This window comes from Chrysochloris asiatica, unplaced genomic scaffold (assembly GCF_000296735.1).
Source record: "Chrysochloris asiatica unplaced genomic scaffold, ChrAsi1.0 scaffold00013, whole genome shotgun sequence".
NCBI classification, from domain to species: Eukaryota; Metazoa; Chordata; class Mammalia; order Afrosoricida; family Chrysochloridae; genus Chrysochloris; species Chrysochloris asiatica.
In genome coordinates this window covers 3,499,169-3,511,496 of record NW_006408531.1, presented here as the reverse complement: position 1 = coordinate 3,511,496, position 12,328 = coordinate 3,499,169, and the positions used below count along the sequence as shown (strand labels likewise).

General features: G+C 41.5%; 1 protein-coding gene across 1 annotated transcript in view; it reads left to right on the top strand.

The window, feature by feature from the left end:
- AIG1 (androgen-induced 1) overlaps positions 1-11,904 on the top strand; it is a 442,952-nt gene extending 431,048 nt beyond the window's left edge. Inside the window, exons 5-6 of the mRNA XM_006834612.1 lie at positions 3,643-3,806; positions 11,867-11,904. Coding sequence (XP_006834675.1) covers positions 3,643-3,806; positions 11,867-11,904 — 202 coding nt within the window. The remainder of the gene's footprint in view (positions 1-3,642; positions 3,807-11,866) is intronic.
- Positions 11,905-12,328: the final 424 nt, after the last annotated feature.

Sequence of the window (12,328 nt, the reverse complement as noted above, 5' to 3'; positions counted from 1 at the left end):
ATGACTTGGAGAGATGGAGTGGGTGGGGACTTTAGAACCAGAAAGGGAGAGGGGTTGTGTGCTGATGAAAGGGAGGGGGGTGGGGCAGGCTTGCAGTGTATGCCCTTTGGTTGGTTGATGATGCATGGAGGGGATTGTAACTATGGCAATTAAACAATATATGACAGGATGAATGTCAGGCTAATGTTCTCCCATGTAAACTATCACGTAATTCACAATAAAACTTTTTTTTTTTTTAATTTTCATTAAAAAAATTAAAAAGCAGATAAATATTTAGTGACTTGAAAATTGCGTGAACTGCAAAGATCAGTGTCCATAAATTAAGTTTTATTGGAATACATCTGTGCTCGTATGCATTTTCTATAACTGCTTTCTCAATACAATAACAGAGTTAAATGGTTATAACATAACGTAGCTAAAATGTTTACTATCTGGTCCTTTTCTGGAAAGGTTTGCCAACCCCATTGCAAATGAATGTCTATTTAATTGAATTTTTTTTTTTTATTGTTTAAGTTGTTGACAAAATACAAAAACAGGTACACCATATATACTTTGTTTAGCACCTCTCCCCCAAGAGCTAGAGTCTTGGTGTGGTGCTGCAGGAAGAGCACTGGACTGCTAACCACAGGTTCAGCAGTTCAAACCTACCAACCACTCCTTGGTTGGTTGGTTGGTTGGTTGGTTGGTTGGTTGGTTATGTGCCATGGAGTCAGTTCTGACTCATGGCTAACCTGTACAGGGTTTCCTAGGCTATAAACCTTTACGGGAGCAGAAAGCCTCATCTTTCTCTTGCAGAACAGCTGGTAGTTTCCAGCTGCTGACCTTGAGGTTCGTAGCTGGATTCGTAACCACTACGCTACCAGAACTCCTTACAAAACCCTATACTGGTTCTCTATGAGTCAGAACCATCTCAATGGCACATAGCAAAAACCCCCGAGAATTCATTTTCACCCTTCCTTGGTAATACAAGCTCTAGGGAAAAAAAGGAGCTCTGGTAGCGTAGTGGTTACGAATTGGGCTGCTAACCTCAAGGTCAGCAGTTCAAAACTACCCACTGTTCCGCAGGAGAAAGATGAGGCTTTCTGCTTCTGTAAAGATTTACAGCCTTGGGAACGCTGCACAGGATCGCTATGAGTCAGAACCGACTCCAAGATATATAACAACAACAACAAAGAAAAAAAAAGAAAAAGTTGTTACCAAGATGATTCCAACTCTTCAAGATTCCATATAACCCTGGCTCAGAATCCCTTGGTTATATATATGATTAACACACTTAACTGCTAACCAATATGTTGGAGGTTCAAGTCCACCCAGACGTACCTTGGAAGAAAGGCTGGTGAGTTGCATAGAAAACTCAGCCATTGAAAATGCTATTCTGACTCACATGAGGTCACATGAACTGCAGTCCACTTTGCGGCCACTGGTTCATCCTGCCTCAGTTCAATATCAAGCATATCTTCTTTTCTTGCACTCTGCCTCCTTTGCTTCACAGAGCCTGTATTTTTTACAAGTTGAAGGTTTGTGGCAATCCAGGGTTAAGCAGGCCATTTTGTGTTATTTTTCTAACAACATGTGTTCACTTCGTGCCTCTGTGTCACACTGTTATCTGTGTCTCATTAATCCTCACAGGGTCTCAAATTTTTTCATAAAACTGTTGCACATTTAATTGACAATGGTATAATGTAAACATAACGTTTTTACATTTTAATAGTATAATATGAACATAACAATACTCTAATATAAACATATGCAGTATAGCACTGTACAATAAGCACTGGACTGCTAACCACAAGATCGGCAATTCAAATCCACCAGAGCTCCTCAGAAATCTATCCAGGGTTGCAATGAGTTGGAACCGATTCAACAGAAGTTAACAGAAACAAGAAACAAAAAATATTCTTGTGACTCACTTTATTGCAATATTCATTTTATTGTGGTGGTCTGGAACCAAGCCCTCAATATCCCTCAGGTAATTCTGTAGATGGAAGTTGTTGGGTGCCACTGAGTCAGTTCTGACGCATAGTGTCTATATAGGACAAAGTAGAAACTGCTCCTTAGGGTTTGTTAGGTTAGAATTTCTGTGGGAGCAGATAAAGAGGTCTGGTGGGTTCAAACCACCAACTCTTCTGTTAGTAGCCAAGGTCTTAATCATTGCGCTACCAAGGTTCCTTATATAAGTAAATAAACTGCTTAAAAGGGGCAAAGCCATGGATGAGAAGGAAAAAAAAAAAAAAAAACTAGGAGACACAAGTATAAATACTAGTTACGTTCCCAGTGCAAAAACTTGCTCGTGTTTTATTTATTCTCTGAAATGGACAACGTTTGATAAAGTAATGACCCCAAGAATATTTTGGAAAGCAGTTGTTAGCAGTTTTGTCAGGACCAAGCCAATGGAGCAAATATTCTAAGTAAACTTTTGAGAACCGTGGAGACTAACGATGTTTCTATTCCCACTGAACCGAAAATATCTCCTGAACACAAACAGAATGATAACAAACAGGTGTGTAAAATAGGAAAAAAAAAGAATGAAAGGGAGTTCTGTGAGGTCGAAAGCTCTAAGGCACAGGCAGCAGGCGTCAGTAGTTTACAGCAGTGCTCTGTCAGTTTATGGTCTACATGTTGATACCGAGTGGAGGACAAGACTCCCCGCACAGAGTCACCTAGGTTTTATGATAATGTGGTTGTCTAATAGTATGTTGTTTCATGATGTGAAGAAGTGATTAAGGAGATTGTATAACAACATTTAAAAAAAAGAAGTTTCAAATGCCTGACCTGAATTTTCAAGTGTCGCAAAAGACAAGGAAAGACTGAAGACTAAAGAGACATGACAACAGAATGTAGCGTGGGCTCCTAGATTGGATCCTGCAACTCGTAAAAGACATTTGTGGACAAATTAGGGAATTTCAAATCAAGTCTGTAGTCTCATCAATAGTATTACTAAAAATACTCGACCTGACAGCAGTGGCTTTTGAACATTGTTTTAAAAACCAAACTCATGGCAACACCGTATGTCTCAGACAGAGTAGAACTCCACTTTGTAAAGTTTTCCATGACTGTGATCTATCAGAAGAAGCTCTTGTAGCATAGTGGTTATGAATTGGGCTACTAACATCAGGGTCAGCAGTTCAAAACTACCAGCTTTCTGGTCATTCCAAAATTAACAGCTTTGGAAACCCTGTACAGGGTTGCTATGAGTTGGAACCGACTCCACGGCACACAACAACAACATGATCTCAGAAGTAGATCACCAGGCCTTTCTTCCAAAGTACCTCTGAGTGGATTGAGTTCCCAAACATGTTGCCATTTGTGTCATCCAGGGACTCTAGTTGTATTATTCCAACATTGAATTTCTTCATGATAGTAATCATTTAATGATTCTAGAAAATGTTAACATTAAGAGAAGCTGAGTGAAGGACAGACAGAAACTCTCTGTAGCATCTTTGAAAATAATTTCCAAATCAAAAGTAAATGAAAACAGCGCCATCCATTTCTGGGTACCCGTGCGTCCCAGAGGCAGACTTGATTGGCACCGTGCAGAGGAAGTCTGTGAGTGAGGAGCATCTGTCCATTTGTACCATAAGCAGCTTTGCAATCTGATGTGAGTGTAACTCCTGCCTTTGTCTCCTTTCCACTCCATTGCAGGGTGTGTTGGGTGCATCATGTAACCGGGATGTGGGTATACCCTTTCCTGGAACACATTGGCCCGGGACCCAGAATCATCTTCTTTGGGTCTACAACCATCTTGATGAACTTTCTGTACCTGCTGGGAGAAGTTCTGAACAACTACATCTGGGATACACAGAGAAGTAAGTGTCATTCGGGGAGCCCAAAACAAGTACGTTGTTGTCTGCAAAGACCTGGACAGGGACTGTGGGGAAGGGGCACTGTCGTCTCTTCTTTCATCTTTAACTCAGGGTTACTTACACAGAGTTTCTGTTTCATGGCAACAGTATTAATTTAAGAGCTGCTGGCAGTTACCTGAAAGGTTTACTACTCACTTAGTCTTATTACCTAGTAAAACATTCAAAGTAGGAGGAAAGAAGCGTGCCTATAACATTTTACGGGCAGAAATGCTGGTTTAACAGAAAAAAATATTTAGCAAGTACTCATGAGGAGCCCTGATAGTAGAGTGTCTTACACGTTGTGGCAGTTCGAATCCACCATGCCCTCTGAGGGAGCAAGATGAAGTTTTCTGTCCCATAAAGGCTTCCAGCCTTGGAACTCCCCTGTTCAGGATTCCTATGAGTTGGAAATGACTCCACAGTACACCACCGCCACCACCATTGGTTAACGAAATGCTACCTTGCTTAGCAGGAGTCCTGGTGTGGCACTGTAGGATTAGCACTGGACCACAAGGTCATTTGCATTGTATGGTTAGAGGTTCAAACTCACCAGCCACTCCTTGGAAACCCTGTACAGGGTTGCTATGAGTCAGAATTGACTCGACGGCACTTAACACACACACCTTACTTAGCTAAAACAAAAACTCTAAATCCATGCCATGGCATTGAATTCTGCCACATAATGACCCTGTAGGACAGGATAGAACTACCCCAAAGGTGTAATCTTTACCAAAGCAAACTAGCACATTTCTCTCCCACAGACAGAGGATTTTTAAGCCTCCAACAGTTTGGTTAGTTGGCGATCACTTAACCAGTGTGCCAATAGGGTTCCTTACTTACGTAAAGGGGCCCCAGATTAAATACAGAAATAGCTAAATGAACCCAAACAATCTCATTAAAGTCACCCGGCTCTCCACTTTTTCTGTCATCATGTGGGTGGTGTAGTAAACTTAGAGAAGCCCTCATCATTCTGCGTGAAGTCTAAACAACGCAGTGGGGCCTCTGAGCCCTGTGACCTGCTGGTAGCTTCCCCAGTGGTCTGAGGGTAGTAAAGTGGCACAGACAGTAAGAGTAATGCTTCATTGCTATGAAAACTCTTAACCTTTGATTTGATTGGCAAGGCACGTAATCTTATCCAAGCTGTGCAAAACGTGTCCAAAGTGTATGTGAGATCAGATACAAACTGGAAAGTGGAAAAAACAGCAGTAGACATATAATGCTTTGAATTCTGCCTGAAAATAATACCTCCAAGTGCAAGATGATTGGGGGTTTTTAGAGAGCTCTGGATCTGTCCAAATAGAATAGACATCACCAGTAAATGCTACAAGTTTGTTGCACACACATTGAGCGCCCCACTACATGTCAAACTCAATCCCAAGAGCTTAGCCTAATCCAATAAATCCTAGTCATTGCCTGATCATGGATTCTGACATTTTGTGATGGTTCTTCTAAGATGGCATGTATCGAGGTGCTAGCCAATGTTAAGTGGCTCAGAGGAACTTGAGGTTTGCTTTTCTCATCAGCTCATTTGAGTTTAATAAGTAGTCTATTAGAAAAAGTGTCAGTGTTTGAGTTCATGTCACACTTTGTTGTTGTTGTTAGGTGCCATCGAGTCGGTACTGACCCATAGCAACCCATGCACAGCAGAACGAAACACTGCCCGATCCTGGGCCAACCTCACTACTGTTGCCACGCTTGAGTCCATTGATGCTGCCACTTGGCCAATCCATCTCATTGGGGTCTTCCTCTTTTTCTCTGACTCTCCACCTTACCAAACATGATATCCTTCTCCAGTGACTGGTCCCTCCTGACAATATGTCTGAAGTATGAGAGACGAAGTCTGGCCATCGTGGACTCCAAGGAGCACTCTGGCTGCTCTTCTTCCAAAATGGATCTATTGGTTCTTTTGGCAGCCCATGGCACTTTCAGTATTCTCCTCCAGCACCATAACTCAGAAGCATCAGTTCTTCTACCGTCTTCCTTATTCACTGTCCAGCTTTTGCATGTCACACCTTGGGGGACCAGAAATTAATCTTTTAAAAACAATTTTCCTGTCTGTTCAATGGGAAGAGTAACCCTTATAATTTAAGGGAGAAAGGCCGTATTGAAATGTAAGTTGTTATGTCCACTATAGGTTGGTCAGGAAATATTTATGACTGCCTGTCTCAGTTTGCTGGATTTTGAAAGCTATTTGGCCATTTTCTTACTATTTCTCTGAGATTGGTCTGAAAACCAGGCAAGGCAAAAACCCAATCTAGATTTATTTTTAGCAGTTTTGAATGTGGAATTAAAGATGAACCAAGGGTTTTTTGAATGATCTGTCCAATTTAATCCTCTCTGCTGGTCTCTTCAGTAGCACAAGATAAAGCTGACTAGGATGTGGTCATTCATTCCAGGTATAGACAATAATTTTGTTTACATGAGAACATCTAGTTAATTTCAAAGAGGCAAATGTTTCACATCAGGTGAGATATCACCCTCACTTAACAATTGTTGTTATGTGCTAGTTATGTGTCTAGTTGGTCCCAACGCATAGCGATCATGTAGTAGAGAGTTTCTAAGGAACAGTTGGTGGGTTTTAACTACTGACCTTGAGGTTCACAATGAGTGCTGATCCTACAGTGCCACTCCAGAAGTCCTCAATTACAATAGGGGTTACAAACTAATGCCCGCCCACCAGGTTTTACCTGCTGAGAAATTCCTACATCATGGAATTTTTGGTTTTGAGCTAACATCTAAAAATTGGAAGATTGGGCTGAATTTGACCACGTTCCATAGACTCCCATCAACCTGGATATGAGAGAGAAAACAGAAAGGGCTGGTTGGTCCTAAGTATGGTGAGACCTGGGGACTCCTGGGCCCATGGACAAGGACATAGCCACAGAGGGCTAGAGTTGAGAGTGAAGCATCCAGCTGATAAGAAGTGAGGGGAAATGCACAAAAACACCCAAACTTGTAGATAGAGCCCATTTGACCTAGCTTCAATGGCTGGATGATCAGGACTCGACTAGAGGAAGATAAGAAAAGTTGATAAAGGAAACAAGGTGTAAATTGCTACAATTTGATGAACTTGACCTATACTTATGGATGTAGTAGCTCAAAATACCAACTAAGAATGAAGGAATCTTCACACCAATGATTGTTCGCATTGCCTCTGTACACAGGGTTGATAGGGATGGGCAACTTAGATATTGGCTACCTAAAATGGGGGGTGAGGGGTGCTATAAAGGCATGAAGTGACTGGCTTACAAGTTTTCAAGAGGGAGTTTAGTTTCAGAGTATACAGGGGAGGTAGAATCCCCACTGAAAAGTTTTCATTTCTCTAGAGAGGTCTGGTGAAAGCAGATGGGGATAAGATTCTTATGATTCAATAGTGAGTAATTGTTATCATCTCTAATTGCAACTATCACAACTGTAAAGGTAGAAGAATTGTAACACAATGTGGGGAGTAGTTAGTTGAACTTATAGTCCAGGAACAGAGAACCCTAGAATCATCAAAGGAGAAGAGCACGAGCAGAATGTGGGACCCTATGCAGAGAAGCAGCAATACCAGAGATGGAGGCAGAGATGAGGACATGGAGAGATAGAGTAGCTGAGGACTCTAGACTCATGGGAAGAGAATGGCTGTGTGCTGGCAGCCAGGAGGCAGCTTTGCAGAATGTGCCCTTTGGTTGTTTAAATGATTATATATCCCTGAGTGTTTCTGTGTACATCTTTAAAAACAAGAGGAAATAGAAGCAAATACTGTTGAATGATGATGTATGGAAGGGACTGTTATCATTGCAATGAAACGATGAGTGTAAACTGACGTTCTCCCATGTGAACTATCACTCAATTCACAATACAAACTTTAAAAAAAAAAAAAATAGGAAGATTTCACTTACAGGCTACATTTGGTTGTTGTTAAGTGCTGTTGAGTTGGTTCTGACTCATAGTGACCCTGTATAGGGTTTCCAATGCTGTACCTCTGTGGGAGCAGAAAGTCTTATCTTTCTCCCATGGAATGGCTGATTGGCTTGAACTGCCAACCTTGTAGGCTTGAACTGTCAGCCATGTGGTTCACAGTCCAGTGCTTATTCTTCAAAACCACAGTGCTCCCCAAAGTCTAGATATCCAACTTCTTATCAAATATTTTATGATCTATCAATCTGTCAACACCAAGCCAACTCTTCTTGTATGGCAATAATGGATTAGGACTGAATATCAGTTGCCCCCTTAGATGACTTTCTGAATTCCCTTAGTTCTTACCTGGCCATTCTACAGTCCCTGGTTCTGTGGGCAGTCAAGTTTGAAGTTGCTAATTAGAAGCAGAGCATGTCGTATGTCATGGACGTGTGTGCACAAGAAATGAGAGTTTCATACGGTATTGCAGTGATGAATACTTCAACATTTGTTACACCCTAAACAGAATCTCCCAGGAAAGAAGACCACAGTTGAGTATTCATATACTGGATCAATGTCCTCCACTAAGCTATGTTACCTTAATTTTATCTTCAAGATAAAATCACCCTGAAGGGTCTCAGAACTAAAAAGAAGGCTTAGAAAACCTTTTACTGAGAGGCAGCTGATACCCAGTATCATAAATGACCACCAGAGTAGGCGGTGGCTGAGGCAGCATCTAATGATTGACATTCAGCTCAGTGTTTGTTCTAGTGAACCACTGAGAGGTCACCATGTGTGGAAACCCAGGCACGTAAGAGCTCTGAAACTTCTCTCAGAACCAGACATCTGGCTTATAAAATCATGAAATGGGTGAACCTGATATGCAATATGACTAAAGTAGCTTCAAAAATATCGGTTGAACATTTGCTCATTGTAAAAGAAAGTAATGCAAGGTGGATTTATTTAAAAATTTTGGTGTGATGCAATATTTCTGTATTCTGTAGGAAAAAATATCCCAGTATCTCAATAATGTGGAGTTCTAGTATGGTGCTGTAGGGTAAACACTGGACTGCTAACCACAAGGTCGCTCCTCAGAAAGCCCATACATGTTCGCTATGAGTTGGAACCAACTTAAAGGCACTTAACAAAAACATCTCAACAAGTGTATCTAAGATGACCAGTCAGTAAAGTCAAACATTGGGAGACCAGAAATGAAATGCCCAAAAGCTAAAGGTTGGCATTAGGATGGAGGAAGCAGACAAGAGAAAAGGACAGAATCAGTCTGTGTGAGCAGAAACCTCTGCTATTTGTTCCCCTACACAAACTCCCACAGACCTCGTAATGTCTCAGCACTGTGCCCTGGTTGGGCCACGCCCCAGCCTGGAAGAAGGTCCTATGTCTAACTCACTTTCCCGATATGCCCACAGGGCCATCCTACCTCAGCTTTGTGACAGACTTTTTCCTGCTTTTCTGTGGAAATTATACTTCTGGTTCCTTCAAACATTAATTGCAGCTGTCTAATTTTTTCCCTTTGCCTCAAAGCTGCCAAACTAAAGTAGGTGGGGAGCCATTTTCCCTCTCTGGGTCAGTGAACACCCCCCTCCCCTCCACCCTCGCATTTGAAGATTCTACCACTGCTGCCAAGTCTATCCATCTGTAGGAGAATGCTGTGAAGGAAACGGGCTGTAAAAGGAAAAGCAAGCTGCTGTTAGCGCCTGACCACAGCTCCACAGGAGTGGGGATGGGCGACAAAAGTTGGGACTCAAATCATGTGTGCTGTTTGAATGGAATCTGCGTTGTTTTTCTGCCTTTGCCTGGGTTACGTCATCTCAAAGACATCCCCTACCTTCTCCCCTGCAACCTTTTCCCTCCCTTTCAGATGTCTCTCTTCTTCAATTTGAAGTTTTCTCTAATATGGTTTCTGAGAAATACTTTGGGGAAAATGTTACAGATCTCTGCCAGTGAGGCATTACTTCATTAGTCATAAACCCCAAACATAAAAGACTGTGTGAGGACACCTGCTCAGAGGGTGTTCCTCACATCCCACTGCCATCATGATGACCCCATAAAACACAAACACATCCTACTATTGGGTACGGATCCTTCCTAAGGTAAGCTTTATTGTGAAGACCCTCTGTAGGACAAGCACAGGTCTCTGTAGAACCTCCCAGGGAGGAAGACCACAGTTGAGCTACTTCCTTGTATTCATATACAGCTTATCCTATAGTACCACACCTGGATCACAAGGTCAGCAGTTCAAACCCACCAACTGCTCCTAAGAAACCAACTCCATGGCAGTTAACAACAGTTGTTGATCCAACTCAGCGGCCCTATATAGAATTTCCGAGGAGTGACTGGTGAGTTTGAACTACTGACTTTGTGGTTAGCAGTCCAGTGCTTATTATATATATATCCTGGTGTGGCACTGTGAGTTAATACATTGGACTGAACCACAAGGTCAGCAGTTCAAGCTTACCAGCCTCTCCTCAGAAACCTTATTCAGGGTTGCTATGGATCAGAACCAACTCGATAGCACTCAGATATATATATTCCTGGTGTGGCACTATAGGGTAAGCACTGGACTGCTAACCACTTGGTCAGCAGTTCAAACCAACCAGCCACTCCTAAAAACTCTATACAGGGTCACTATGAGTCAGAATCAACTCTGTGGCACTTAACAACAACATATATATTAGAGTCTCATCTTTTATTTTAAGGATCTCTGGTAGAGTAGTGGTTATAAGTTGTGCTGCTAATCTAAAGATAAGTAGTTTGAAACTACCAACTGTTCCATGGGAGACAGATGAGGCTTTCAGCTCCCATAAAGATTTACAGCCTTGGAAATTCTATACAGTTTGAGTTGGAACCGTCTCCACGGTACACCACCCACCACCATCTTTTATTATACTGCTTTCCCATTAGTCCAGCATTCTAAGGCCTTCTCTATATTAATTGTTTATTAGCTTAATTAACAAAGATTAATTGTGCTATTACTATGTGCCAGACACTCTGTTGTCGTTTTCTGTTTGCCATTTGAGTCCAAGATGCGGCTGGTGGGTTTGAGCCGCTGACCTTGTGCTAGCAATCCTGTGCTTATTCTACAGCGCCACACCAGGGCTCATCAGACAGTCTGTTAGAAAAGAAGTTAAGAGCCCAACCTTCAGAAAGATGCAGTCTATAAAAGAAAACTACCAATAGTTTGCTAATATTAAAAAAGCAAAATATCTCTGAGATATTTGGTAGTTGTTGTTGTTGTTGTTAAGTGCCGTGGAGTCGGTTCTGACTCATAGCTATCCTGCACAGGGTTTCCAAGGCTGTAAATCTTTATGGGAGCAGAACGCTTCATCTTTCTCCCTCGGAACCGCTGGTAGTTTCGAACTGCTGACCTTGCGGTTCGCAGCCCGATTCATAACCACTACGCTAGGAGAAAAGTATTTATCCAGAAGAAAAAGATAAGTAGAGAGCATTTGCTGGATATAATTAAAATTATATATGAGAATGCCTTGAACATTTTCATCTACAGGAAAATGAAACATAAGGGACTTCACCCCATACAACACGCAGAGGTCTTGACAATCCAGTACATACAGGTGTGTATCAAGAAGAACATACTTCACCAGGATTGGGTTAAAATTTAGGTGTAAAAAGAGTAAGGAAATAAACACCTCTTGTGGCTAATAGGCTATGAGCTTAAAAATAAAAGATTTCTTGGCTTTTGGAAATAGAGATTCCTTGCCTTGAGACAGGACAGTAAACTAGAATAGCCAAGGTATGGTTGACACCCATTAGCTGCACACCTTCTGCTGCAGGAAGCTGGTTAAAAAGGCAATCTGGTTGGCCTTTCTCTGAAAACTCAGTGTCAAGAATGAACTTGACTCCCTCACTCCCAGAAGTGATAGGGGCTGGGTGTGTCCTGAAGATGCTTGTGATCAGATTCTGGGAAAGGGTGGGGAGAGAAGCCACTGAGGAAGGTTCTGGAGAAAGTTACAAATGACTTTCCTTCTCAGCTATGAGAAAAATAAAGGATTGGGTGTAGAAGGGCAGATAAGAAATGTAAGGAGATGGGTTTTTTTAAGGAGCCTTGGCAAATCCACTCATTACTTAGTCTGGTGCTCAAGTAAGCACTTTGCCTGTATTTCTAGGTATGGAAGAAGAGAAAGAGAAGCCTAAATTGGAATGAAATCTACGTCGAAACAGAAGAACTCAACTGCGCCATCAATGAAGGCTTGCTAACCTGTGGGCATTGGCAGTGTGAAAGAGAAGTTTTGAAGAAAGCCGTAGGCTCCTCCTCCACCTCCCTGCCTTTGCCCCAAAGGAGAGAATGTGAATACATATATGGAAAAAATATATTTGCTTATGTCAATTATTTCCAAAATAACTTATCCTCATTGTATTTTAAAGAATTATCTCCAAATCCATTATTGACAGTAACTTTTCTCTCTCTCTCTCTTTTTATTTTATTTTTTTTGCTTTTCTACTTTTTAAAACTAAAATTGATTTTTAGGTTTTAATTTTGCAATTGTAACTCCATTTAGTTAAGGAGGAATAAAATTCTACTGCTTCTTGTTTAGAAATTCATTAAAATCAAAGGGGCTGATGTAGAG